Source organism: Leishmania mexicana, chromosome 34 (genome assembly GCF_000234665.1).
Source record: "Leishmania mexicana MHOM/GT/2001/U1103 complete genome, chromosome 34".
In the NCBI taxonomy this organism is placed as follows: domain Eukaryota; phylum Euglenozoa; class Kinetoplastea; order Trypanosomatida; family Trypanosomatidae; genus Leishmania; species Leishmania mexicana.
The window spans coordinates 1,360,091-1,387,779 of NC_018338.1; the positions used below are offsets into that span (position 1 = coordinate 1,360,091).

The following is a 27,689-nucleotide window of genomic DNA, read 5'->3' on the forward strand; positions in this document are numbered from 1 at the left end:
GCAGCATGGCATCCCCCACCGCTGTGGCGCCCGTGCCGGGCGCCATGCGGAGGGAGAGCGAGCCCGTGGCACCAGCGTCACTCTCAGGTGTGCAGCCGGCCGTGAAGTGCATCCATCGGGTAGGGTCGTTGCAGCAAAGCCAGACCGTCGCTGCTGCAATCTCGTCCTGGAGAACAGGGGGAAGCGCCTACACCTCTACATATGCTCTCCTGTATGCGCGCGGAGACACCACAGCCGGGCTTCTCTTTCTACACGAGACCGCTGAAAGCTCGCGAGACCGCATGCCCTACGGACCTGTGATGGTGGAATGCGTCTCTTGCGCTGTGCAGACGTGTATCGTAGATTCGACGAGGAGGCGGGCCTGCCAACACTGGCGTCGTTCAACCCATCGCAACTCCGCTGTGCATACAGCGCAGGCTTGGTCCAAGATTACGCTCAACATCACCGCAACGCAGCACAAGCAGAGACGCTGGAGGAGGGATGGGCGCACCGTCTGCTGAATGGTCGGCAAGATGCGTAGTGGGTTTGGCACAAGCTTGATCATGGCTGCAGGTGCCCTCGGCACAGAGCCAGCACAGACCTCCCCGCCGAGACCGAGACTCCGCAGCCGTCCCTGAGGGGTAGGCTGCAGGCTCTTGGCCTCCTCACAGACTGGGTACCGAACGCTGGTACGACGGTGAGGTGGCTGACGACAAGTCCTCAAAGACTTCAAAAGAAGGCAGTCCAAGGGGAGACCGTGACGCAGGCGCCGCATGTCCTACACAGTGGCATTACGTGCGAGAATTACCATCTCGGCTCCTGCTGGACCACGACTGCGGTAAGCTTGTGTGTTGCCGATCTCGCGTCCCAGTGAATGTAGAGGCAGTGAACGCCAGAGAAGCAGATCCGAGTTGTGCGCATGGACAATTCAACGGGCCTCGTCGGTGTTAACAGAGTTCCGCTGCGCGGAAGGGCTGCGGCTACTGGCGGTGCTGCGTTGCGCCGATCTGCTGATCAGCCCCGTGCGATAAGGCAGTGGCCCTGCCCAACCATCGTACGAAGAAACGTTGCGGTGTGGCTCAGGTGCAGCTGCCGCGTCGTACTCATCGGATACATTTTCGGCGGGCAGCGGCAGCTGCCCGGCGCTAGACCGGTTCGGAACTATCACGTTGAATGATGTGAAGGAAGCGTTGTCGTCCATGAAGCCAAGGGGACCGGCGGGGTTGGGGGTATGGCAACCTGTCTCCGACAGCGAACCGAGTCCCGGCGTACCGTGACGACTACCGCGGCAGAGGCGCACCGTCCTGCCTTCGGAACGGAGCTCCTCGTCCTCGCTTCTGATAACGTCAAGGTCGAACCTTGAAAGAGACAGTGACGAGGTTCTGGTAAAGACTCCCGTTGAGTGCTCGTGCATCGAAGCATTGAAGCTTGGTACATCGTCCGCGTGGAGCTGCAGGCTCTCCCAGTTGATGTAGTACATCAAGAGATAGCCGTATAGTGGGCAGCCTACAACGCTGAGGCCAAGGCACGGCCCCAGCCACAAAGCCTCGACGCCCATCGAGGTTGTAAAAAATACGATGATGCCAACTGGAACGCCGACGACGGAGTAGACCAGCGCAATGGACATGGCCCCCAGTAACTGCAAGCCACACCCGCGCAGCACGCCCATCATGCAGCTCTGAAAGCTGTCCAAGAGGTGGTAAACCACATAAAACTTGAGCATCTTGCGGAACAGCGCGTGCACCGCCGTGTTGTTGCTGAAGAGAGTTGGAATCCAGTTCTGCAGCAGCAGCGTCACAGAAAGGTTCACCAGTGCGAACAAGATTGTGAGCCCGAGGCACACCAGTGCACACCGCCGCGCGAATAGCGGTTTCCTTTCGCCGAGCGCGTTGCCGACGAGCACCGCCGCCTCGATGAAGACACCAGAGGCCATGCTCCACAAGATAGTGGAGAACTGGTGAAGTATGCTAAACGCATCGAGCTCATTGATCGGGGCGTAGCCGGCTACAATGAGATTGACCTCCTGCGACATCCACTCGCTCAACATCATCGCCATGGATGGAAAGGCAAGCTTCAGCAGCGGACCCCAGTTCGTCAGGGCCGCTGGCTCCCACCCACCCCACGTCTTCTTGTACTTGCCCGTCACAAAAAGGTAGAGGATGAGGGTGGCGGGCATGCAGCTCATGAGCAGCGACCACGCCACCGCCGCGCCGGGGTAGCTCAACACATTGATGCATGCCCACAGCACAAACGGAAAGGATCCAGCGCCGATGATGAGGTTCACGGAGAGCTGCGTGTTCAGGTGCTGGCAGGCAAAGTAGCGCCGCATCACCTCCAGCAGCATGAGCGAGTAGACGCCGAAGAGGGAGATGCGGCAAAACTGGCCTGTAAAGAGCGCCACCTCGGCATTTTGCCGGATGGAGATCAGCAGCGAGTCCGAAAACGCCAACACAGGCCCGACAAGGGTGGCAACGATTACCAGTATGAGCAACATACGCTGCACATGAACCCCGTACAGCTTACTCGTCGGATCCCGGCCGTACGATTGGGACAGAACCGTCTCCAGCGCCCCGCAGAGGCCTGACGACAAAGAGTAGGCGGTCGCGTTCAGAAGACTGTTCGCCAGCACCGTAGCGCCGAGTTCCCTGTCCCCGACCATTTTGCCCACCATGGCTACTAACACCACGCTCATGGAGTTTTGTGCCACCGCCGCCAGACCGAGCGGGATGCTCAGCTTGAGCACCTCGAACGTTAGTGTGGCCGTCGAAGTGTTCTCATCAATGTGGTTCCTGCCCCGCAGCGGCGGGGCATGCTCGCCCGACGCGGTCGAGGACGGGCGACCGCGGTGGAAGGTGAGTGGTGACTCAGGTGCCTGCATCTTTTACCGCTGTGTCTACTATGGGGCAACAAAGGTGTGGAGAGCTTAAGTAACTTTTGTTTTTGCTTCACTTTCTGCGATCAAATATTGCTTTGCTGCGGTTCGCCAGCAGAGCCGTACATGTACAATAGGAGAAAGCCCCCGGCTCGACGTAGTGTATTTTTTTTTGAGAGACAGGGAGGAGGTGGTAACACCGAATCAACAGCACCTGACCGTGTCCGCGTGTCACCACTCGTACAGGGCAAAGGACTGCGGATGCCCGTCCGTTTCTGTCGCTGTTTCACCTTCTTTCACTGCCCTTTCACAGTTGTAAGTGATCGTCTCTCTGCCTCGGTAACGAAGGAGGGAAGAGTGGAAGTAAGAACGATGCACACCCGCGTCCAGAGATGAGCGGGGGCGCATATGAAGCTATCCGAAAGGTACGGAGTGGTTTAGGACGCGAAAGGCAGTCGAATCAACGAGAAAAGGAGATCAAAGAGAAACCCAGAGAGGTGCGGGGGAGAGGAGGGGAGGGGAGCAGCAACGAACACAAAACGAAGACGACATTAAGATGCTCTCAGGCGAGCAGGCAAAAGAAGAGAGGCGACGAAGAACGTCAACACACACACACACACGCGAGAAAAAAAGGCGAAAAGGCAGACAAAAGGAGAAGGGGAGGGAACGCTCACGATTCCTCCGTCTGCAAGGACGTGTGAGAATCTCTCTCTTTGTGCGTGTCGTGGTGGGAAGAGAGGTGAGGCGGGGCGGTACCCGTCACCTGCGCCCTCTCGCACCAGGGAGAGAGGAAAGAGGAGGAGGGAAAAGAGGAGGAGGAGGGTGCTGGAAAAGCACCAAACGGCAGTAAGGCGACGCGGGATACACAGAGTGAAGGCCGGTGAACGCGTTCGAGGCGATCTCGACAGCACACAGGGTTACGATACCATTTTGTTTGCGGAGATCGGGTGGGTAAAAGGAGGGGGAAGGAGGAAATAAGACGGAGGTGACAGTGAGAGGAAGAGTGGAGAGGAGTGGTTGAGGTGGAGTTGAGGCACCAAGCGCACGGGGAGAAAGCGCATCTCGCATGCGGCTTCCAGCGGGGTGGCAGCGCCAACGGCATGGCTGTGTGTGTTCTCACCGACTACAGCACCAGAGACGACATTCCCCTGTGCACAGCCTATCTGCGTCGCTATGTCCGCGCATCTGGGACACATCGTTTTTCCGCTTCTGAGCCCAGTCAAGCGACTTTTCGTTGCGCTCTTGTCGGTGCCATTCCTTATACTTGCGTAGCATTCGTAGCTGCGAGCGTGCAGAAGCGAATACAAGACAAGTGGGTGCAGGGAGGGAGGCAGCGGCGCGGTATCCATAACGACAGCGCCTTTTATCCAACTCGCAGAGAGAGAGAGAGCGCACGTCTGAGTGAACGCATCAATACACGCTCATGCGCACAGTATCGCACATCAGGTGTAGAGGAAAGGGGGAGGGGCAACACAGAGCCGCTGCGCCACTGCACGCTGCCGAACGAAAAGGAGAACAACAAGGCGGCGAGTAAGCAGTGTCACACAGGTCAGCGGTGGAGGTGTGTGCACAGCAGAAGAAGAGGCGGCAACAGAAAAGTGGTGGCGTAACCGAAGGGAAAAAATGAAAAAGCGTCGGGGCGTGAAGAAAGTTGGGCAGCTGCGCACACGGCGGATCGTGCACGAGCACATGTGCAACGAGTGCCCTCTCCTCTCCCGAGACACAACCCACTGCAGCGTCTAGAACGGGGGACGAGGCATAGAAAAAAAAACAGCTGCTGTGTGCGCACAATGTATGAAGGAGTCACCAGAGCACAGCGCTTTCTTGACTGTGGCTCGGCGTCAGTGGCATTGTGCCTCACTGCATTTGCTGCACAGCGCGCAGCTTGGCGAGGGCCGCGGCGTGCTTGGGAGGTTGCCTCTGAAATGCCCACCTGGCGCGCACTCGCTCCTGCACGCCATACTCTGTCAGCCGCCGCTGGCCAGCAGTCCGTGACGCACGATCCTTCGCCGCCGTCTCCTCGCGCCGCAGGCACTCCTTGCGCGCGAGCTCGTATCTCTGCACGAGCCAAGGCGAGCTCAATGCTCCAAGCGCCCCGGCGAACACGCGAATCCGCTGCCAGTCTGGTGGGCGCCACTGGAAGGGGGTCGTGTCCAAATCGACTTTGGCGTCGAAGAAGGCCTCCACAGCATGCGCTTCTGGAAAGCACGCACGTTGCTCCAGCGTGCGCCACTGCGCCACGGCGGCCTGGAGGAGCGCGAACTGCAGGATGGTCATGTGGTCATCTACATCTTGCCACGAACGCGGAGGCCGCTGAACAAGCAGGGCCCAGCGCCGCAACAGGTGTAAGACCGCTGAGGAGGACGCGGCACCAGCCTCCGCATTTTCCGCGGTGGTCCAGGCCACGACCAAGGCCTCCAGTGCACCCACGAGACCAATGCCACAGACCCCTTCCGTGTAGTCGCACCCGAGAAGAGAGGCGAGTGCCACAAGCACGGTCTTTGTGATGCCGCACGCCGACAGATGTGTCTGCTCGTAAGCGACGACATTCTTCGACTGGGCGAAAAAGCCGCGCAGCACGGTCGTCGCGCCATGTACCAGCACGTCGCTATCCTCCGTGAAAACGGCATCCACGAGACCGCACCGAGCCAAGAAGGCACACTGGGCGTCTGCCTCTGCTGGGCTCAGCACATACGGCACCCCGCAGCAGTCCAGCAGCTCCACCACATTGAGTAGTTCAAAAGGGATGACGACTCGGTTGGTCCGCGCGGCGCCTCCCCCACGAGGGGGTACGCCACCCAGCGAGCCTGTGCGGTCGGTGGAAGAGCTGTGCACTTCGGCGCTTCTACAGTGAGGGGCGCCTGCCACTTCTGAGACGGCGCCCTTCACAGTGTTTGGATGATGAGGCGCCGACACTGGAATAGTGTCGTCGCCCTTCTCACCCTCACCGCTGCTGCTGATTGAACCAACCATAGGCAGCGGCACCGGCGCTGTGCGACACCGTGAAAACACTTGAACAGCCTTCACCGGAGTGTAGTCGCCGTCATCTTCGTCTTCTTTTCTCACCGTAGCTGCGTCGGTGCGCGGTGGCTCAGCAAAGGGCGCAGTGGTCATCTGAGCAGCTGTCGAGCACGATGAGTGTGGGTGGGACTCGCTCTCCTGCTCCTGCTGACGCGGAAGCGGGGTGAGATGCCGTCGCTGCGTGAACGGCTCCCACGCGAACTCGGCCCCGTCATTGTCATCGCCATCGCTGCCATTGGTAAAGGTGTCTGCCTCCTCAGAGCTGCCGTCGCTGGGAAAGGCGGGACTCTTGCTGCTGCTCGCACTGCTACTACCGGAATCAGTGGCAATGCACTCCTCTGCGCTCACAGATAGGGCGGCAGAGGATGATGATGATGGCAGTACCGATGGTATCCTCTCCGAAGCAATAGTGGGGGGCATCCGCTCAGGCAGCGGGGTACACGTTGACTGAGACAGCGCATTCAGAAACCGCGTCATGTCTCCGCTTTGCAGCATCGCTGTCGCCGCCGACGGCAAACAGGCAGACGACGGCAACGAACGCTCTCCTTCCGGAGCGTCCGCGCGATATGAGCCGCCCGCCTTGTCCACCAGGACAACCTCTTCCACATCGCTACCCTCTTCACCGTCCGTTGAGGCGACGGCGCAGCTGGCACTCGAGACCGCCTCGGCGTCCCTCTCGCTGTCACTAATGACGACACAGCCCCTCTCGTCTCTTCCTTCTTGCGAATCTTCGGACACTAATACCACGGCGGCAGTGCAGTTTGGGCGCAGCGGCGGTAGATGCCCTGAGGTAATCACACGGGCCACGTCCTCAGAATTTTCGTCGACGGCACGACGCGGGCCCATAAAGAGTGAGGTGCTGGTGTTCTGCAAAGCGTTGTGCAGGACACAGGCCTCATGCCGCGTGCGCTCCTCCAGGAGGCCCTCCACATCCCTCAGGAAACTCTGCGTAATCGCCGCGGAAACGGTGTCAGGAGCGAGACGGCGTTTTCTGAGGCAGAGTCGGCGGCGGTGCGGTCTTGGCAGCGGCAGCACCTCCTCCAAGACCTCTCTGGGCCGCTTTCCAGCATGAATGGCGCTGCCGCGTGTGCTGCCCGTCGCACTCAGCGCATGGTCTGTGCCACCACCGTGGGGTACGGTCTTGGAGACACCGGCTCCTTCCGCAGTGCTGGCAGCCATTGAAGGTACCGCCGCATCGGAGTCTTTCTCCGCCCTCAGAGCATTTTTCTCCGCACGTGCACCACTCGACATGGCCGCCTTCAGATCCTCTACATCCAGCGTGCCAGCAGCGACCTGAGCCACTAGTATCTGGCGCGCCCTGCGCTTCACGAGAGCCTGCGCATTCCTTGCCCGCTGCATCGTGCGACGGTAATGTTCCGCACCCTTCGACGACGATGCCGGGCCATCAAACACAAAGACGGGACGAATGTCGTAGAAGAAGAGCTTCAGTATGCGTGCCAGAAAGCCTTCGAGCACCTTGTGCTCCGTGTCCTCGCCCGGGGCGACGCGGGCGCGAAACTGTGCAATCCAGATGCTGGCGTCGATCGCCACGCGCTTGCCCTTCAATTCATCTGGCTGCACAACCACCCCGAACGAATCGAGAAGTTGCCATAGACCGTGAACACCCATGGTAGCCACACACCACACACACACACACACCGCCCCGGGGAGATGGAGAGGGGTGTGAAGAATGAAGAAAATGCGACGCCACCCACGCACGTCGACACGCGCGCACAGAGGTACGAAGATGCAAGCACACCAGGGATACAATCCCTTGTCGGCAACCTGCCAACCGCTGAGCAGACAGAATACACGAGGAGAGAACAAAAGAGGTGCTTCTCCACCTTAAAGACAGAGGGGAAGCGGAGAGAGGATGAAATTGGCCACGTGTGCGCGTTTGTGGCGATCAGCAACGCAGAGGAAGACTCTCCGCAGCACTGCGCAGTGCAGCTTGCTCCGTCGGAGAGCATGTAAAAATGTGGAAAGCGCCGATACCACCAGCTGCGCTCTATCACCTCAAAGTATCATGTGGCGGCGGCCATCACGTGTGTGCGTGTGCGTGGGCGTATGTGGGTCGTGCACTTGGGCACACACACACACACGCCGCTCTCTCTCTCCCCCTCACTTTCCCTTGTTCCTTTTTCTTTATGGGCATGACCTATCCGTTGGCTTAAAAAGCAGCGGCAAACACCAGCTCGATTGCGCAGATTGCCGGAAAGAAACGCAACAGACGACCGACTTTGTTCGCCACTCCCCCTCTGGCACAAACGCAAACGTAGAGAGAAAGCAGAGAGGGCAAGAAGACGTGCACAGCCACTGAGTAAGAGAGATATAAACGACTGAGTGCCGCCGCCCGGTCTTCTCACCCCCGCCTCTTCGCCGCATCATCACATCAGCCCGTGTTCGCCGTCGCAGCGCAGCTGCCTCTCGGCGGCTTAGCTTTCGCTTTTCGTTCCTCTCCTCTCCCCCCGTGACGCTTCAACTACGTAGTCGGAAGCGGGCTTGCACAAATCGACGCGCAAACGACACACTCGTCTTGCGGTTGGTCACCTCGTTAGCGATGATGTCGAGCGCGACCACCTCAAAGCCGGCACCCTCGAAGAGTGTGCGAACCTCCTCTAAGGAAAAGAAGTGGCTGAGTGTCCCGTTGGTGCGCTCGTACGTGTTAGTGTTGCTGGTGTCGTTGCCTTCGCCACCGTCGCCGCGTCGCCGGTACGACGCCGCCTGAAACCGGCGCTCGGCGTGATCACTGACGGCGTAGTCGCGGAAGTACAGCACACCTCCAGGGCGCGCCATGCACCGGGCAATGCGGCGCAGGACGACAGCATGTGAGGAGACTGGGATGGAACACAGAACAAAAACGAGGGACACAAACTCCGGCAACTCGCAGACCGGTGGCCTGCCCACCGCCGAAGTGCTGTCCCCGTCTGCCCCACCTGCTTCTGCAACGCCCGCGGAAGACGATGACGCCGTCGCGCCCCCTCCCGTCGGCGTGAAAAAGGGGCAGTCGGCCACCTCCGACTCGACCGGATTCAACACACACACGTGCACCTTTGCTGCTAGCGCCAGCGGCAGCAGTGCTCGCTTCTCCTCCAAAAGCCCGATGGCGACGGATGAAATATCGAACCCGAGAAGCGCTCGCCACTGAGGAAGGTGGCCGTACTCGGCGAAAACAGGAAGCATGGCATTCCCCACCCCACAGCCAGCCTCCATCCACGAAAACGAACACGCCAGCGAGGCTGAGGGGGCGGACATACTTGGCGCCGCCTCGCCTGTTGCGGATGCCTTCTCTGCCGCCACGGCAGCGTCGATCGCCGCGCGCAGCTCGTGAAACTCCCGCAGTATGTAGTGCCGATCCTTGAACCCATTCACAGTGTTGTTACGGTAGTACATATCCCATTGGCGCTTGTGCAAGTCGGTGTGTTGGTTTACGCGGTGCGCCTGCAGTTGGCCGCTGCTGTATGGGCGGTACTCGGAGACAAACGGCGGATAGGGCGGCGACCGTGCCCGTTTGCGCCCGTGCAGAGCGTCATGCGTGCCTGAGGAACTAGCGGCGTGTGACGGCTGGGTCGGTGCATCTGAGCTTGTAGCTAAAGACATGGTGAAGGTGTACGTAACCCGGCGCGCCTGCTTGCGAGTGCGTGTTTGTTTTCCTTTGCCGTCCTCACAGCAGCACAGCTGCCGAGAAAACTCCTCCTTGCTTCTGTCCTCACGGTCCTCCTTTCCGTTCCCTAGTGCTGGGCGCGCCTCTCCTGTCCCCACAAGGCCCCATCCTTGTGAGATGTGCGGACACACGGCGAAGAACACCAAATAAAAAAGCGAGAGGTGCGATGAAGCAGGATAGCGGTGTGATGGAAGCGCGATGGCGAAAGAGGGAGGGAGGAAAACGTGCCACATCAAACCCATGGGCGCACAGGATCATAAACCCCGAGATGCAGATAAAGGTGCTCGTAAAGATGGGACGAAATGGTAGCCCGTCAGATAGCTGAGCGCTCCATAGCAATCCGGCAGGGAGCGCTGGTTCGCTCGCGCAGCCGAAGCGCCCGGGCCCCAGGGATAGCCGAGCACTGATCGGGTGCGGAGGCGAGCGTTGTACAGCCAAGTACATATACGTTTATTTAGGACTTGACAAAGCAACAGTCCGCATGGACGCCAAAGTCGGTCACCACGCGAGCCCTCACGGCAACAGCAAAAAAAAGGGGGCGGACTACGTGCGGCTGCGACTACAGCTTCATCTTTCCCTCAGCGAAGGGGTTGTAGAGAACGGTGACGTTTTTGATGCGAACGCGGGACGCGAGTTGGACAAAGTTCTTTTCGTCAACCTTTGCGGAAGCAACCTCCAATGCCGTGAGCACGGCGTCGCCACACTTTGGCGCCGCGTCGCCAACTGCTTCCGGCTCAGGCGTGGCTAAAGAGCTTTCGACCACCGCCCCTTCTGTGGCGCTCGCCACCTCTGCCACCACGGCGGCCTCAGAAGCCGAGTAGACACCGTTCAGGTCCACCACGCCGAAGGCAGTGTAAAAGCCATCAAACGATGGCTGCGGACTGGTAGTAATGAAAAACTGGGAGGCGTTCGTGTCCGCCTTGGTGCCTTTGTGGGCCATGGAGAGGGTGCCGCGCTGTGCGTGAGTGGTGACACCAAAGCCCTCGTCGCGAAAGTACCGTCCCGGAAGGATGCCAGCGGCGGCTACAGACGCGGCCTCCGATGACACCGTATCACCATTTTCGTCGCCGTCAGCGGCATTGGCGACAGGGGGCAGCTTGGCAAAGATGGATTCGCCGCCTTTTCCTGTGTTCGTCGGATCACCAGTCTGCAACAGAATGCCAGGGAAGTGCCGATAGAAGGTGCACCCGTCGTAGTAACCCGAGGCGCAGAGCGCGAGGAAGTTAAAGGAGGCGAGCGGGCATGTCAGATAATGGAGCAGCACCGGAAGGTCCCCTACTGTGGTGTGCAAGACGACGGCCATGAGTCGCAGAGTTTTGCCTGAGCACGGCGCACATGAACGGCGAACGAAAAGGTGGCTGTCACCTACCCTTATATTACCCTCACCAAAGGGCAAAGCAGAGCAGCCCGTGTGAGAGAAAGGCGGAGGCAGCAACGAGAGAGAGAAGGGCGCACCAGTGACGTTGGCGCGTTGGAGCGCGTGTGCGCGATGAGACGAAATACGTGAGCCGTGCGACAAACACGCACACCTACCTGCGAAACCAAGAAAAGACAGGAGGGGGAGGGGGCAGAGGCAGTAGAGGGGACCGAATCGGTAAGCAACTAAGGTGGAACAACTATCCAAGAGGAGAGAGTTTTCTTTTTTCTTCTTCAACGCGCCAACCTCGTTGCTCGAAGCAGCGCTAGACACGCGCGTCGCCGCCATGCGCCGACTCAGTCACATGAGCACGGCCGCGGCCTCGAACTCTGCCCACCACCCGCCCCGCCGATCGCCCACACGTCACGCCATCCAGGACACGGCCGCCGACAGTAGTAGCGGTAAGCTGCTCGCACCTCACCACGTCGTAGGCGCTGGGCCCTGTCGCCACCACCAGTGACTCGGCATGGGCAGGGATAGGGCAGTGGGGGCGGTTCGGCATCCATACACAGTGGGGGCGCTTGGTCCCTGATAACACGCGGGGAGGTATAGCCCCGTCAGCAGGGACCGAAATATTGAGAAAAAAAACCCGTGCGTTGCTTACATGGACGACCGAGGCACGAGCTCCGTGATCACGCGATGCCCTCTGATGGCCACCTGAACAGAGAGCACGAAACCGTCTCTTTTTATGAGTAAACTGTTCGTGGATATGTATCATTGGGCACAGCGCATGGAGAACAGATTACAGCAAATACAACGAAAGAAAAAAAAGAGCCCATCACAGGGTCAGACGCAAAGCACAGCAGCGCACGGTCATCTAACCCCTCACGCAAGCGCTGGGACTCCCTCTCCCTCTCTCTCTCTCGTTGCCACGACGGGTTCAGGGTTTTTTTTTCTTCCTCATCTCGAGCTTCAACTCACTGCCGACGCCTCCCACCCCGTTATGCCCTTTATTCGTCGAGTTGACACAATTGTGCACGCCCACAGGCAGAGAGGTGAAAGCATCATGCTCACGCACCCGCGAACACGGGTGGTTACCAGATAAGGCGGAATGTAAAGGAGAGAGTCACAGAAATGGAGTCACCGGGACAGAACCGCCACTGGACTCTTAAAACGACGGAGCGCGGAAGAAGGCGGTGGAGTGATCTTGAAAGCACGACCAACACATGTAGAAAAATGGAAAGAAGAGAGAGAGCACTTCCCTACCGCAACTCGAGGCTCATTACGCGATGAGTCAGTTGTGCAAACGCGAGCTCGTGATCCGGGAGGACGCAACAACACCAAAAGACATGAGGAGGGGAAGGAGAGAGTGAGAAAAGTCCTCTCATTCACGAAACAGACACACAAAAAGCTCAGAGTTCAGCACTGCACCACGTCACAGAGCGCACAAGCCGCTTCTGGACGCGCTATAAGACACACACACATACACACCGGCGTCCTTTCCTTCTCCCCCACACCCCAACACCGACAAGAACGTCTTTTCTGAAGAGCATGACTCACGTCAACACAGCAGCACTGTGACGCTGGTGGTGGTGGGGGGGGGGGGGGCGGAGGAGGGCTTCACACACATAGTCGCTCTCACCACGTGTTGGAAGCTGCAGAGCTTAAGAGGAAGAGGCACAGCGGCAGGGCCTCACCACGCGCAAGTCTTTATCTGTCAAGCGTGCGACGCTCTTCAGCGCAGTCGGCTCACCTCAGCGTGTCCCTGTCCGCTGGGTCGGACCCGCTCTGCGCATCCGCAGTGGAGACCTTCACAGACAAGTAGCATGACGCGGGCCGCAGAGCTCGACACCGTACGCACAAAGAAAAACTTAATACCAGCTATCACACATAACAAGGAAAGACAATCGAGGCCGAAGGAAGGATGAGCACACCAAAGATCTGCGCTGAAAACAAAACTCGAAAATCAAAAAAAAAATGAGATCCACAGCGACAGCGGACAGGGCCAACAGAGAGAGAGGGCGAGAAGCGCGCGGCAACGGTGCCCAGAGGAGGAGGAGAGGAAGAGGGAGGGGCTCTCAGATCTGCCGATGACCACCTTGCACCGTGCGTGTGTGTGTGTATATATGTTTTTCAGCGCTGCAGTGCACAAGAGGGGGACAAAAGGGGAGACGGTGAACGTGCGTTTCGTTTAGGTTCCCGCGTCCACACGCGGCGGTACGGCACACGCCGCACAAGTTTCAGAAGAGGAGAGGGGAAGGGGCAAAAAAGTTGTGTGTGTGTGTGTCTGTGGCACTGGCCGCCCAGGGTGGGGTCGGCGGCTACCACACATAGGCAGGCACGCCACAGCAGCAGCAGCAGCAGGGAGTTACACGAGGAGGGGGGAGGTGTGAGCGAGGGAGGAGTGGAGGGGAGAGGGAAGGAGTGCATGAACGGCACAGGTGGAGGGAATAAGGTGCAGCGAGTGCCTCATATCACAGATACCCGCTCCGGCCCCTCCCCCCGCGCACACATACACCTGCCACTGTCCGCTCTATCGACATCCTTTGGCCACCATCTGTTCCCTAGCTCCACCTTATGAGGTGGGCTGGTCTTTGCGCACAAAGACACAAGCAACAGTAGCAGTCCTCGAAGCCTTTGCGCAGCGCGCGTACGAGCGCACGGACCCAGCAGTCTAAGCAGCAGCCACACAGTTTCGCTCACTCCTGTTTGGCCTCGTTCTCCTTCCGCTTCGACACCTTGCTCTTCAGCGTCGGGTTCTTCGACAGGTAATTCTCCACCGCCGCGTGGATCGTCTCCTCCGCCAACATGGAGCAGTGCAGCTTTACCGGCGGCAGAGATAGCTCATGCGCAATCTCTTTGTTCGTCAGCTTCAGCGCGTCCGCAACAGTCTTGCCGCGGATCGCCTGCGACGCGTACGACGACGCAGCTATCGCGCTCCCGCAGCCGAACGCCTTGAACTTGACGTCCTCGATCACAAGAGTATCTGGATTTACCTTCACCTGCATTTGCGTCATGTCGCCACACTCCGGTGCGCCGCGCAGCCCGGTACCCACGTTCGGGTCGTTCTTGTCCAGCTTGCCCACGTTGCGCGGGTTCTTGTAGTGGTCCTGCACCTTGTCGCTGTACAAGGTGCGTACAGCGACCACCTGCGCAGCGCACGCAGACGACGGCATCGCAGCCATCCCGAAGCGAGAGAAGGCCCGCATTGCGGGTCAGAGCAAGGGGAAGGGGGGATGTGAGGAGATGAAATGAGGAGCTGCGTGTGCGTGTGTAGAGAGAAGGGGGGACAGGGGAGGGGTCACAAAAAAGGAGCAGTGTGGGCAGGCGTCGGTGCGCACACGTGAAGCCGGGCGCAGGAGATGTGTCTGTGTGTTCGTGTGAGCGAGCGAGTGGGTCGGTTCAGTCGACGGTTCTGCAAGATTGGTGGTGGGAGGAGAGGAAAGGTACATGAAGACGGTGTTCGCCGCGAGAGGAGGGCGAGAGAGGGAGGATGAGGTGGGTGGCAAACAAGGGGATGCTAAAGGAGAGTAGGCATGTCAGAGGGGCGCAGTGGCGACGGCACGTCAATCAAACACACACCCACACACCACAAGCTCAGCCTGTGCTGTGTGGCGGGACGCGAGAAAACGAGCACGCAACAGCGGAATTTTGGCTTTTTTTTGCTGCTGCCACCGACCACACTTTCACACGTATTCCTTCACCATTCAGTACCGAAGAGACACAAAAGACACAGCGACAGAGAAACACGCCCACACCACCGTCAACGGGGAGGGGAGAAAAGAGGGTAGGGCAGTGGCGCAGGAACGACGACGCAGGGCGTCGCAAGAGCCGGGCTCGCACAAGCAGACACGCCCCCGCCAGCTCGCCTCTCTCACGACGGCACACACGGGCGCCCGCTCTCCTGCTGAGACTTCTCAGCAAGACCAGCGGCAGTCGGGACCTGCACCAATGTGATCGGCGTGGCGGAGTCGGCAAACCGCCGCACCGTTACAACCTGTGGGGATGCCACACCAGCGGCTGCGTTATTCAGCGGTATCTCAACAGAGGTGCTGATGGCACGAGTACGAGCATCACCCGTCTTTGTCTCTCCCAGTACCACGGTGTTGTCAACGTGAGGCTTCAGGTTTTCCCACTTGATGTACCGTAGAAGGATGTAGATGTACACTGGCGTCCCCACCACGGCGACGCCAGTGAACGGCCCAATCCACAGCGCCTTAATGCCGATCTTGAAGTAGAAGAACAGAAGGAAACTCAGCGGGACACCCACCGCGCAGAACGCCACGGTGATGATAACCGCGCCGAGTTTTTGCAGCTCACACCCACGCAGAGCACCCATCACCGTGCTCTGGAAAACGTCGAAGAAGTGGTACGGCATCACCACATACATCAGCTCCCGGTAGATGGCCGCTACCGCGTCAACCTCCTCTGTCTGGACAAAAAACGACGGGATGAAGGGTTGCAGGAGAAGGCACAGCACGACATCAGCAGTGGCAATGCCGAGCACAACAGCAACTGCAATAAAAGCGATGCGCCGCGCAAGAAGCGGCTTGCCCTCGCCGATGGCGTTGCCCACGAACACAGAAGTCAATATCATCACACCGGAACCCATGGCCCACATAATACCGAAGACCTGCAGAGTAATCGTGTACGCACCGAGCTCCGCAGCCGTTCCGTAGCCACCGGCAAGCGCATTCACTTCAAGGGCAACCCACTCGCTGAGCATCATGCCCATAGAAGGCAGGGCAATTTTGACGAGGCTGTTAAGGTTCTGCGCGCAGCGGATGTCCCATCCACCCCATGTCAGCTTATCACGACCGGTGGATCGTAGGTAGAAGACGAGTCCCGCAACAATGCCAGTCATCATTATCAGCCACGCAATCGGCGAGCCTGCAAAACCGAAGAGCTTCACAAAAATGAACTGCAGAATGGGATTGGCAATGGCGGCAGAAAACAGCGCAACAGGGAGCGGCTTCGTCAGGTGCTGGCACGAATAGTACCGCTGGATAAGCTGATACGCCATGGCTGCAGGGATTCCGAATACTGCCCAGCGACACCACCTGCCTGTGTAGTGCACTACGGTGGCGCTCTCGCCAACAATAGTGAGCAGCGCGTCAGCAAAGCACAGGACGAAACCTAGCGGCACGCAAGCCACCATGAGAATAATGGACATACGCTGAGCATAGATGCCGTACATGTGAAGTGTGTGAGACACCTGCGGCACCACCGCCGTGCCCGTCCGCTCAGCCTCCTTCTTTGCCTGCGCCAGCCGCTTGTTCTCCTCCTGCTGAAAATGGCCAAAGCTGTGCGACAGTACCGTCTCCAGTGCGCCGCACAGCCCAGCACCGAACGCGAATCCAGTGGCGTTCACCAGTCCCAGGGCAAGGGAGACGCCGCCCATGGCCTCGAGGCCCAGCAGCTGTCCAATCACCATGATAATCATGAGGTTCAACGAGAATTGCGCCAGCGACGAAAGTGTCAGCGGATAGCCAATGAAAAAGAACTTCTTCACAATATCCATGGTAGAGGTGTCCGTGCTCATGCCAAGCCCCGCCTCCTCGCCATCAGTAGTGGACGGCGCACCGTCTTCTGGACGGCGACTGGTGCTCGCGATGGCGTGAGCGATAGACTCGACATCGGCCGGCGCACAACGACCAGAAGTCGAGATGTGCGAGGTGAACGACAGGTTGTCGGTCACCACGTCATCCTCGGAGTCGGCGTACGATCGGGTAGACATGATTGCGTCTGTGTATGTATGTGTGTTTGTGCGTTCCGCTACCTGAATCACAGCAAGGAGCCAGGAGGAGGAGAAAGACGGAGTGGAGAGTGAAGGGCGCGGCAGGAGGAATCCAAAGGAGCGTTACGCTCGAATAACAATTTTCTCCCGCTTGGTCCGACGAGAACCTCAAACACACAACAGCGACGAAAAAAAAATTACAAACGCAGCCGCCAGAGAACGAGCACACACACATACATACAACAAAAAAAAAGATGGCTAAAATATACGCAGAGGCGGCGGAAAGCAAAGTACACACACAGAGAGAGGGAGATAGAGAGCGCGCCAATCAGGAAGGAAACCAAGATAGCAATGGCAGAGGAGGTTTTGCGCAGAGAAAATACAGCGGGCGATAGAGGTGCAGGGGGGACAGGGTAAGACACGCACACACGCTCAATACAGTGAGAGAGTTCGATACACAGTCCCTAACACAGCAAAGCAAGATGGTAAAATAGAATGTAAAAGAAAAACCTATGCCGGGCACACATGCACAGACAGACAGACACGAGCACCAGGACAGTTGATAGCACAGAATTGAGGATGCAAACAAATCGCCGGGGGAAGGAGGAGGGAAAGGGGGAAAATGACAAAGAGGAAAGGGCAAGCGATGTGTCAATCAAGCGCGCCCACGAGATGTGACTCAGCGAAGAGAAGCAAAGGGAGGCACACTTTATCCAACGGAGAACTGAAAAACAAAAACAACAACAACACGTACACACCGTTTCCGCAATGCGCTGCACACTGCGATCGGTAAGCTTCGACGGCTTCAGGGACAACAACGAAAGGAAAGAGAGAACGATACACACGCGCTCCGCACTACGAAAAAAAAAAGAAACGCGCTGGACTTTGTGTTGGCCAGTGCGTACGGGAACGAGAAAGGGTCGGGATTACAGGGGAGAAGTGGGGAAGAAGTTGCGAGTTGTACAAAGTGCAAAGAGTCCAAGACACATGACAGACACACGAGATGATTTGCCGTCTTGGAATGAAGCGATGCTCGGCAATCTCTGGGCTTTCTAAAACGGTGGTATGCGTTACACGATCACTTCGAGCGCCTTCTTCATTGCGTGTTCTATGTGTGCGTGTGCGTGTGCGTCCACTAAGACCACAAGAGAAGGGCACATGAGGCGGTGGAAGTAATGAAAAAGTATCGAAGTGAGGAGTATCAGCAGCAGCGGAACGGCACCGTGAACACAACGAGAGCGTGCGCAACCAGTTCCATGAGGACGCTCGAATCCCACATCATCACAGATGTCAGTCGTCGCGGCCAGAGACAGTCGCAGATGCATTCAGTGCGCCTTGTCCCAGCACAGCCAGCCCCATCTGCCGGGCGCGCACTCTACGACACACACGCAGAGAGACGACAGCGTGTCCTACGCCCCTCATCAACTACACATGCCTTTTTTGATCGATTGTGCATTACATGACGGGTACCCGTCCGTTACTCGCTGTTAGAAAACACGCTTGACCGCGTGCAATCGGGAAGGTGAGGAAGGACAACTCACGACTCTCTGCTCCGCCCAACGCAGCAGTAGCAGCATGCACACACGCTCCATACCTTGCGACACACTTTCCCCTCACCACCACTAGCCATCAGTCAGTCCATCTCCACGATGCGCCTGGGCGTCGCCGGTGCGTCGTCCTCGTTCGAGTCCTCCCCCATCAAGTCGCTCGCATCCATCACGACCACCCCGTCGTCGCTATCGTCGCTGCTCGGCACGTGCGCCGCCGTGTGTGACGCTCCGCGGCGGCCGCACGGCGCCGGCGCGGACGGCGAAAGCGCACTCAGCAGGTCCAGCATCGCCTGCGCCTGCTCTGCCTTGCGCCGCTGGAGCTCCTGTTGGTTTGCCGCAGTCGGCAGTACAAGCCCGTCGACGGATGATATCCCGCGCTGCTCCGCGGCCACGTCCACCTCCTCCAGCACGCCCGCGACAACGCTCAGCTGCAGGGTAGGCCCCTCGTCTGCCAGCGCTAGCTCCTCCGCGCCACTGCTGTCGCCACTACCCGACTGCATACACTCCGGCTCTATCCGCACTGCAGGCTCTCGTGACGCCATAGCAAGAAACTGCTCTATTTGCGCTGTCGTCCCGCGCAGCGACTCCGCGCCGGCGACCTCGACCGTGCGCGGCCGCTGCAGCAGGCTTGCCACGCGGTACGCTGCCGCGCCCTCGCACGCGTCCAGCCGCTCAGTAGCACGACTCATGTTTATTGGTTCCCCAGACGGATAACAACACGCTGCTGCAGCGCGACCCCGCGCGGGAGCAAAAGAGAATACCCAGGACCACTGACGCTGACCGCCTGTGCGGGAAAAAGGCGGTGGATGGAAGGGGAGAGGAAGATGGTGAGGTGAGGCAGCAGACAGCCTGAAAGAGTCAGGGGCATCGCATTGGTAGCGCCATAGTGCGAGGCGCTCCCACAGGCGGGTGGTGGCGCACCCATCGCACGGCTGCGTGCAGAGCACACAACAAGGGTGCAAAGTCATCGCCGTTACTTTGAGTGGTCCCTCGCCATCTTTGTTTCCTTTTTCGCTGTTTGTGAATCAAAATGTTTACAGGGCTGCGGGGGGAGGAAGGGCGCTGTGCTCAACTGAAGGCACCCGCACACACGCAGCCGGAGTGGAAAGCAGGAAATGGCGTCTCTGTTGGGGGGGGGGGAATGGGTGAGTTGGTGCATGGCAGCCGGAGACCACAAGATAGAGGCATAGAAGGGCGAGCGAGGCAAGAGAAACAGAGGCAGCCAAGGCCCTTGCACAACCCCCCCTCCTCCCAACACACACACACACCTCGCTGGAGCGGCACTTGAGCGAGTGAGCCGACTTGCATGGAAGAGGTAAACAAAGTAAAGCCCGCAGAAGAGAGTTGCGGGAAGACAAGACACACGATGAAGAAAACCGTCGGCAAATGTGGAGCGTCATCGCCTTGTGAGGTGTCACAGTGACGAGCGCAAGAGAAACACCACGAGCGGCGCGGATAGCGGCAGCCGCAACACGTCCAGCCCAACGCGCTAAGGAGAACTGTGACAGACACGAGACGGAAGGACAAAACGATGCGAACAAGGCCATACACGCGCTATCTACTACCGCTCATTTGGGGCCTTTCAATGTGCTCCTCGCAGACTACGCAAGTACCTCTTCCACTTGCCTACGTACCTTTCCGCATCCTTCGAGTTGGTCGCCTCCAGTATAAAGGCGTGCGTCCGCGTCGCAATACAGATCATTTTGGAAAGATCACGAAACCGCTCCCGCTGTGCAGCGCTGAGGAGCAGCAGGGGCTCTTCGTTGCCTCGTGATACCCGTTCCACCTCAGTTACCGGCATTGCTCTGCAGTAATCAGCGCCGAAGAAGTGCTGGGCCCGCTCGAAGCTGCGCACCCCGACCGACACGGAGACGACACCAGAACAGCGGCGCTCCGCTCCAGCACTGCCTCCAGGGGCTTTGTGCTGCTGCAGGAGGTTCGCTTCCTCCATGCACTGGTTGAAGCGCGCAGCTGGTACCGTAACGACGCAGTCCTCATCAAGGGTAAGGAAAACGTACGTCGCGGCTCCGTCCGCGCCGGCACCGTCTTTGCCGCTGCTACGAGGTGACGACACCCGCACTGGATACTTGAGAAACATGTGTGGCTGTGCAATCACTGACAAGAGCGGCGGAATCGCAGGTGCACCGGCGGCACCCACATAACGAGAGTGGTGAGCCAGCGAGGACGAGGAATATTGGCGACGACCGAAAGATCGGGTCCGGCAGCAATGGTGATTGCCGCATGGTTGCCCGGACCTGGGCGTGGAAGCCGAGTCGGGACGCTCTCGAGAGCGGGAGCGACTGCCCTTTGCGTCCATGCTCCGCCTCCACAGGGGCGACACGCTGCGGTACATAATGCGCGGCGTCAGCGATGGGGTGCAACACCCGTACCAGTGCAGCAGGTAGATGCCCAGGGCAGAGGATGGAGTTTTTGGTCGACGGCACGGTGAGGAGCAGCCGCTGCCGTGCGCACGAGACACCGTGGTGCTGTCCACGTGAATTGGCTCGTAGGCGAAAGAGACAGGCGAGAGGATAGACCCCGCTGTCGAGGCCTGTGCAAGAGCTGCTGCTTCTGACGACGTCAGTGCCGCCGGAGGTGTCACAGCCCTACGTGTAAGCGAAGGAGATCGATGTCGTGGAGGGTCTTGCAGGGGTGCTTGCCGCAGGCACAAACATGACGACACCGGGCGCTGCCACTGTGGCTGAGTTGTAGCGGCACCAGCCGCAGCAGTGGGCACCATCGCGGTGGTGGCAGGGGGTAAGAGAGCGGGATGCCAGGTGACGCCTGTGGCCCTGTTGGGCTCGACGTGCTCTCGTGGCAACGCGCTCGACGACAGCGGGGCGACCGTCTCAGCTGCTGGTGCCTCCTTCTCCTTTGGCGGCGCAGCAGAGGCTGCTGCAAGCGTCTGAGGAGAAACGCCCACCTCCCTCTCCGCCGCATCCCCGCTGATAAAAGCCGTGGAAGCGTGTGACGCAGTGGAGACAGACGCGGTCTTGGGACACACATCGGTGCCGTTTCCGAGAAGCGCGCACAATGACGGGGAAGCCACGATCCGCCTCGACGCAGCTGCAGGTGCGCCAAGTCGATTTGCACTTTCGTTCACAGCAGCCGTAGGTGACACAGGACTTTTCATTGGCAAAGACACAGTCAGCGCCGAGGTGGAAGTTGGCCTCTGCGCTTGCGCAAGATGTCTACGACCACTGTCCTTGACCGGTGCAATCGGTCGCGACGGGGGAGCTGTCGGTACACCCAAAGGCATCGGCCTATCCACAGAGGAGATAATGTCGGTGTGTGCAGACGTCGAGTTGCTTTGAAACGATGACAAGGATGTCCCCGTGGCCGCGGCAGCCGCAGTAGTAGCGGCATCACAAGTGAGCGTGAGGTCGGATAGCGGAAGTACCGTCACTGGATGCGTTGTGCTGCTGTCCCTTGATGTGCCATCCGCCAGTCGCTGCGGACACAGAAGCGACCGGGAGGTCCTCAAGTCATTCACGGACGGCTCGATGGCAGACAGCGGTGACTGTGGCATGCCGCCTCGCAGACGATACGATAGGCGCCCGGCTGTGGAAGGACACGGCGAAGAGGGGGTGAAGAGCAGCATTCGTCGAAACTCTGCCACATCACTTACGTCCTGGGAGCGCTCCGAGACCGGTGCGACCAGGGAGTCGGCCACGCATGCGGCCGCATCACAACACGGATGTGCGCTCTCCGGATCAGGGTGAAAGCTTGGTGCCGCTGCCACTGGAGCGTTGGTTGATCGGAGGTGGAGCCGCTGATCCTCGGTAAGGCGGTTAAGGACACGCCGCCACTCATCGCAAGCCACAGCGCTTGGCGCCGTCAAGTACAGCAGACGGTACGTCCCCGGAACACCAAACTGCTCCTGCCGTAGTCGGAGCTGGCGCGGTCCAATCTTTTCTACTTGAACGAGGGAGGACACGGTAGCGTATTCCTGCGGCGCAGCGCTGAGGGAGGCGGAGCTTCGCCCTGTCAAGACTGTGGGCGTGAGCTCAGTGAGGAGGGCCGGATAGGTTCGCGCCTGCTGCAACGCGTCGGTAGAAGAAGTGTACGAGGTGTCCAGTTGGGGGACGGTGGATGGCTGCACCACAGTCCACTCCAGCAAACCCGTGAGCCCCACTAGCGTCCGCTCATCGAAGCGTACCACCATCGGAGAGCACGAGCGACACACCGTCTCGCTCTGACGGCGATGGGCAGAGAGGGAGGGAGGGCGAGATTCTAAAGTGCTCGGATGGCATTTGTGCTGCCGGAAAACAAGCGCATGCCGAAGACAAAGGAGGGGTGGCGAAATGGGACCGGAAGTGGTGCAGAGAGCCCCCCTCTTCCTCCTCCCTCCCCCCACACACACACAAAGGGGGGACACGGGTAAATAGAACAAAAGGGAAGGGCAGCGATCGAGGAGAAAAATGCCAGCACGGCACTTACCGCGTCGAGAGCACGGTCAGCCATAATAATAATAAAGAAAAGCTGTGCGTGGTTGTCTGCTCTTCTTTCCTTTTCCAGAGAGAGAATCCATCTCTGTGTGTGTGTGTGTGTCAAGGAGAGCGTCCACCCTTGAGTATGAACGGCCGCAGCACAATAGACTTCGTGCGTGAGGTGCACGCCTGCAAGCGCACTCGCATGTAGATGCACATACACAAGCAGACGTGGATGGCAGATGCGCACGATCAAGCCGCCTCATCTCGCCTCTCCTCGCATCCCCCACCTCTTTCACTTTATCCTTTCGCGCGCGTGGGTGGGTGCGAACAAAAATATCCGCTGATGAGCGCAAAAATGCTCCAGCTCCTCCGCTTTGCTGCCCGTGCCTCGTTTTAACCGGCCGTCTTTTGCAGTGCACCGCTCATTGATGGACACACTGCAGCGCGTGGGGAGGAGCAGATTCAACACCGCAAGAACCTCGCCTCCATCCTACCGCGCTGGCCGAGCTCCGCCGTGTAGTGCACAAGTAACCCCTCCTTCAGCGTATTTGCCTTCAGCAGGGCTTCATCTACAAAGATGCGATCCTGCGGGCGGGTGGTGCCGCTGGGCTGAATGAAAGCGCAGCGGTCCTGCACCTCACACACCGTTCCCCTCGCATCGGCGACGTCAGGAGTGTGGTTGAGGCAGAGCGGGCACCGTGCTTCGATGTAGACGAGCCCACACAGAGGGCACTTTGCGGGGCTGAAGGGAATCTCGTCGCTGCGGACCGGCGCAACCGTACCAGCGGAGCTGGCTACGAGGGTGTCCAGCGGGCAAGCGTTTGATGTTCCACAGGACAGCGCATCGGAGAAGCTCGGCGATAGTGCCTGCACACGGTCCTTCAAATTCAGTAGCCCTACACAATGCCCCGGTGCGTCCCCGCGCCGCTTCTCTGTTGCCAGTCCGGTGATTTGGTGCGTTGCGTCGCCGCGGGGGTCGAGTTCTCCGGTACCTGCGGCAGCAGGTGAGTGGAATCCATCGTCACCATCTACGTCGCCCGTCAACGCTCCGTCGCCAGCAGAATCCCAGTGAGGCAGCATCACCGTACTCCACGCTACTCGCTCAGCGCCACAGTGGATACAGTAGCGCTCGAACTGGACATTGGCCCGATCGCACGCGTGACACTCCCAGCAGGTCGAGACGAGCATGTCCTGCGTCACTGGCCGCAAGGCGAGGCAGCTGACACAGACATAGCGGCACACGTCTGAGTTGCTGTTCAAGGAGCCACACTCCTCACACGTCCACAAGCCACCGTCCTCCAAAAAAGGACACAGAGCAGGTGGGTGGGTGCCGAGACACTCGTGGCACACCTCGACAGGGGAGAAGTGGCTCTGCGCGCTGCGACTGAAGACGTTCTGGGAGCCTGTCACCGCCACGCCACACACGCAGTCGACATGCGCAAGGATGCCCTTTAAGAGGGCGGAGAGACGGCGCGCCGTGAGGGATGCAGAGAGCCACGGGCGCAGTGTGTTGACGGCTCGCCCCAGCACCGTCACAACGTCCATGCGCACGGATAGCCAAGCATCACCGTCTAAGTTGCCCCACTCGCGCCGCAGGCAGGACAGCGTCCTCTCTATGGTCGGGCGTCTCTGAAGATATGCCCGAGTACTGACGTCGACTGTGGTCGCTGCGGAGCCGGGAGAAACGCCACTATCAGATGCCGAAGTCTTCGGTCTCACCGACACAAGCGCTGTCGGCAAAGCGGGGGACGATCTCTCCGCGAGCAGCGATTCTCTGGCACAGCATTCGTTAAGCACTTCGCATGTGTGAAGCAGCGTTACAGCCGTCCAGTACCGTTGTGCCCTGTCACTGCCGCACTTTTGCGGCTGCGGTGCCAGCTCCACGTAAGCGGCACAGTATGGGCAGACGGCGCTACCCGCGTAGCGAGCCGGTAAGCTCGCGCTGCAGCCGCCACAGAGGCGCAAAGGCAGCAAGCACAGACCCTTCTCCTCACAGTTTGCCGCGCACCCGCTACAGTGCTGCTGGTGGAGCGGCNCGGTGTCGTCTCGCGCCTGCATGCGGTGACAGTGGAGGCAGTAGTGGTGCACTTGGTGCCGCCGTTGGTTCGGCACTGCCTCGGCGGACATGGGGCTCGCGTGACCGCTAGCAGCGGGCACTCGCTCCGGCATACACGTGGCGTCTGCAGAGTCACCGCGGTGAACAAAAGGATCCGCGGAGCTGCCGCAACCCCGACACAGCATCACGAACGGGTTCACTTCCTCGTGACCGCAGTGGCAGCACACGCGCGGTACGTTCACTGGCTCTCGGCACACAGCCTGCGGGAGACACTCCACCTGCGGGCATGAGGGGCAAATGCGCTCCAGCGAGCTGCGCCGCTGATGACAGCCTGTGCATACCCACACAAGGCTGCGCTGCGCGGCATGGTCCATTTTGAAGCGGCCGCACTCGTGACAGACACCGACGGCGGTCGCGTACGTGGCTGCCCTCCGCGTGGTAGCTGACGCAGCACCGCGTCTCTGGTCTTTGTCGCAATCACAGTTGAAACAGCACTCGCGCTTCACTGATGTGGACGCCCCCAAGCCCTCAGATTCGGAGGCTGCTGCGGCGGAGTCCTGCTGGATGCACGGTCCTGTTGGCTCTCCGCAACGGAAGCACAGCAACGTCTGCCTAGCTGGATTGCGGGCCCCACAGTCTCGGCACTGCCACGTCGTGCGGGCGACAGCCCCGGCCAACGACGCCTTGTGCAGCAGCGTGTGGCCACAGCTGCGGCACTGGCGCAGCCGTTCGTCCTGCGCGTAGCCGCAGGCACCGCACAACACGTGGCTGTATCGCAGCGCTGAGCACACACAGTAGTTGTAGCGATCGCTGTTCAGTCGGCCGCAAGTGGCGCACTTCCACAGCCGGCACGACGGGGCAAGGTGGGCTGCGCGATTCCAAATGGTGTCGCCGTCAACGCGCCAGAGGGCGGCGAGGTGATCAAACGTGGAGGGTGAGCCGAAGTCTCTGGTGTAGCACAGGGCGTAGTAGGAGAGAAACGGCGTGTTGTGCGTTGAGGCGTCCACCCGGCACAGCAGCTCGTGCAGACACAGACTCAGCTCCATACTCGCACGGAGAGCCGAGACGAGAGCAGCTGTCAGCGGCACCGCGTAGTCCCGTAGCTGTAGCGCTGTTTCAACAAGCTCGAAAATTATGTCTGCGTTGAGCTCGTCACCAACGTAGCCCAAGGTTGCGCGGAAGACCGGGATGACGCGCTCCAGGATCGCGTGAGGAGGTGCACTAGGCACCTTGCTCACGTTTTCCCGTGCGTGCTTCTGTTGCCTCCCGATATCGCGCATGCGATCGCACATGCCAGCCAGCACGCACTCCACGTAGTAGCTGATAAACAGCCCCGCATTATGAAACCCGACGAGGGCCGCGTATAATCTGTTCACTTCAGCAACGCTGCCCTCTTGTCCCACCAACCGACTCACAGCTGCCATGGACTCCGTGACGGCTGGTGGCAGCGATAGCCACCCTTCTGGACGGGAGGCGCCGAGGGCCTCCAGAGCAACAACGGCCCCATATACGTCGCGCAGCAGAACCTGCGACACGACGGAGTGCGGCGTCTCACAGAGTCCGGGGTCTGGCGCAGTCGTCATCGTCGGCTTGGGCGCTTTGTAGAGAGAGCGCACGACATGCGGGTAGCCGAGTGCGTTCAGCGTGGCAGTGACGTACGACATCGCTGTCTCCATCTGTTTCGAGTCACGGCCGGTGCTCAGCACTGTGCTGTGTGCGTGCAGGAGAGCCTCGACCGCTGCCTTGGTTGCCACAGGCGAGAGGTACGTCGCCAGTGAGACACCGCGCTGGGTGACGTGGGTGACGCACACGCCACAGTGCGCCAGGAAGCGCTGCGCCACCACCGCCGAGGCAAGTCCCTCCTCGCGGAAGTATTCGTAGGCAGCCAACAGAACGGTAAAGGGTGCCTGCTTGAGGGCTGTCATGGCGAGCATGGCGCAATCGTGGCGAGTGCGGTCATCCATGTGGCGTGGAATTTGGCACAAACAGCACTGCTGAATCTGGAGGCGTGCCGCTAGAGTAACAGCAGACGCGCTGCCTGCCCTACCCTTGCGTCTGCCCCTCGCGGAGCCGGTAAGAACCTGCACGATCTGCTGCAAAGACAGCTTGATCGCCCTATCGCTCATGCAAGGATGCCACCGACGACCGACATGCAAGTCCTCCTCCGCTTGTGATGCGTAGAGGGCAGTGGCTGCACTCCTGCACTCCGCTCCACCGTCGCCTGTCGAACCATCCATTCGACGTGTGCGCACTTGGCATGCTTGCACCACCGCGCACAGCAGCGCTGGCGATGACGCCTCCACCACGCATCGCACCATCAACTCCATCTCAGGTAGGGACGAGACAAGACGGGTGCCCTTCCTCAGCGCGCAGCCCTGCACCAGCGACGTCATCCACTGCGCAACTGCTCCTGCCGCCTCAGCGTCCGGCCACGAAGCAAGCTGGCAGACGCAGTTGAGAAGCGTCTCATCCCATCTGCCGTCGGTGAACAAAGCCGACGACAACGGCGTTGTATTGTCGGCCGAGACGCTGACGTGGATTTCGTTGCACAGGAATCTTGCGAAAGGATGCATGTAGCTCCTCCAGAGAGACGTCTCTGCTCGCACCTCTGCCGGCGGTGCAAGAGACGCAGACGCCGTGGCGGAGCCGGCAGCATTCTGCAGCTCACTCAGCAGTGCTAACGCTCGCGCATGGTGCTCCTTTGGCGAGGACGCAACTGCTCCGGAGACTGCAGACGCAAAGCTGCACATCTCTTCCGCAAAAAGACGCGGGCAGGAACCCATGATGTGGTTACGTCGCAGTCGTGTGCCCATCGATGCTACTGCGGTGGACATGGAGAGCGGCGTAGAGGTACGCAGCGCCTCCTCGAGCGACTCAAGCGGCGGAAGCACACGCGGAGATATAAAAAGACGCGGTTGCGCCGCTGCTCTCGGTCGTCCGTGACCCCGATACGATGGCTGTGCCTCACGGCAGGCAATGGACGCATAGCTCGCCGATGCGTAGGTGCGGCGCATCGGCGC

At 59.6% G+C, this 27,689-nt stretch overlaps 9 protein-coding genes across 9 annotated transcripts; all 9 read right to left on the bottom strand.

Annotated features, from left to right (window-relative positions):
• Positions 1–907: 907 nt before the first annotated feature.
• On the bottom strand, positions 908–2,857 carry LMXM_34_3580 (conserved hypothetical protein; the record flags this gene model as incomplete). Its single annotated transcript, XM_003879305.1, has 1 exon — positions 908–2,857. One exon carries the CDS (start codon positions 2,855–2,857, stop codon positions 908–910), a length of 1,950 nt encoding a protein of 649 aa, XP_003879354.1.
• A 1,851-nt stretch (positions 2,858–4,708) lies between these two features.
• Positions 4,709–7,501, bottom strand: LMXM_34_3590 (putative DNA repair protein RAD2; the record flags this gene model as incomplete). The annotated part of the gene is made up of 1 exon (XM_003879306.1): positions 4,709–7,501. One exon carries the CDS (start codon positions 7,499–7,501, stop codon positions 4,709–4,711), a length of 2,793 nt encoding a protein of 930 aa, XP_003879355.1.
• Positions 7,502–8,350: 849 nt separating this feature from the next.
• On the bottom strand, positions 8,351–9,472 carry LMXM_34_3600 (conserved hypothetical protein; the record flags this gene model as incomplete). Its single annotated transcript, XM_003879307.1, has 1 exon — positions 8,351–9,472. One exon carries the CDS (start codon positions 9,470–9,472, stop codon positions 8,351–8,353), a length of 1,122 nt encoding a protein of 373 aa, XP_003879356.1.
• Positions 9,473–10,095: 623 nt separating this feature from the next.
• On the bottom strand, positions 10,096–10,839 carry LMXM_34_3610 (putative peptidyl-prolyl cis-trans isomerase (cyclophilin); the record flags this gene model as incomplete). Its single annotated transcript, XM_003879308.1, has 1 exon — positions 10,096–10,839. One exon carries the CDS (start codon positions 10,837–10,839, stop codon positions 10,096–10,098), a length of 744 nt encoding a protein of 247 aa, XP_003879357.1.
• Positions 10,840–13,592: 2,753 nt separating this feature from the next.
• Positions 13,593–14,078, bottom strand: LMXM_34_3620 (putative iron-sulfur cluster assembly protein; the record flags this gene model as incomplete). The annotated part of the gene is made up of 1 exon (XM_003879309.1): positions 13,593–14,078. The coding sequence occupies one exon, from the start codon at positions 14,076–14,078 to the stop codon at positions 13,593–13,595; it is 486 nt and encodes a 161-aa protein (XP_003879358.1).
• A 689-nt stretch (positions 14,079–14,767) lies between these two features.
• Positions 14,768–16,630, bottom strand: LMXM_34_3630 (conserved hypothetical protein; the record flags this gene model as incomplete). Its single annotated transcript, XM_003879310.1, has 1 exon — positions 14,768–16,630. One exon carries the CDS (start codon positions 16,628–16,630, stop codon positions 14,768–14,770), a length of 1,863 nt encoding a protein of 620 aa, XP_003879359.1.
• Positions 16,631–18,263: 1,633 nt separating this feature from the next.
• Positions 18,264–18,869, bottom strand: LMXM_34_3640 (conserved hypothetical protein; the record flags this gene model as incomplete). Its single annotated transcript, XM_003879311.1, has 1 exon — positions 18,264–18,869. The coding sequence occupies one exon, from the start codon at positions 18,867–18,869 to the stop codon at positions 18,264–18,266; it is 606 nt and encodes a 201-aa protein (XP_003879360.1).
• An 893-nt stretch (positions 18,870–19,762) lies between these two features.
• Positions 19,763–22,345, bottom strand: LMXM_34_3650 (conserved hypothetical protein; the record flags this gene model as incomplete). The annotated part of the gene is made up of 1 exon (XM_003879312.1): positions 19,763–22,345. One exon carries the CDS (start codon positions 22,343–22,345, stop codon positions 19,763–19,765), a length of 2,583 nt encoding a protein of 860 aa, XP_003879361.1.
• A 730-nt stretch (positions 22,346–23,075) lies between these two features.
• Positions 23,076–27,419, bottom strand: LMXM_34_3660 (conserved hypothetical protein; the record flags this gene model as incomplete). The annotated part of the gene is made up of 1 exon (XM_003879313.1): positions 23,076–27,419. One exon carries the CDS (start codon positions 27,417–27,419, stop codon positions 23,076–23,078), a length of 4,344 nt encoding a protein of 1,447 aa, XP_003879362.1.
• Positions 27,420–27,689: the final 270 nt, after the last annotated feature.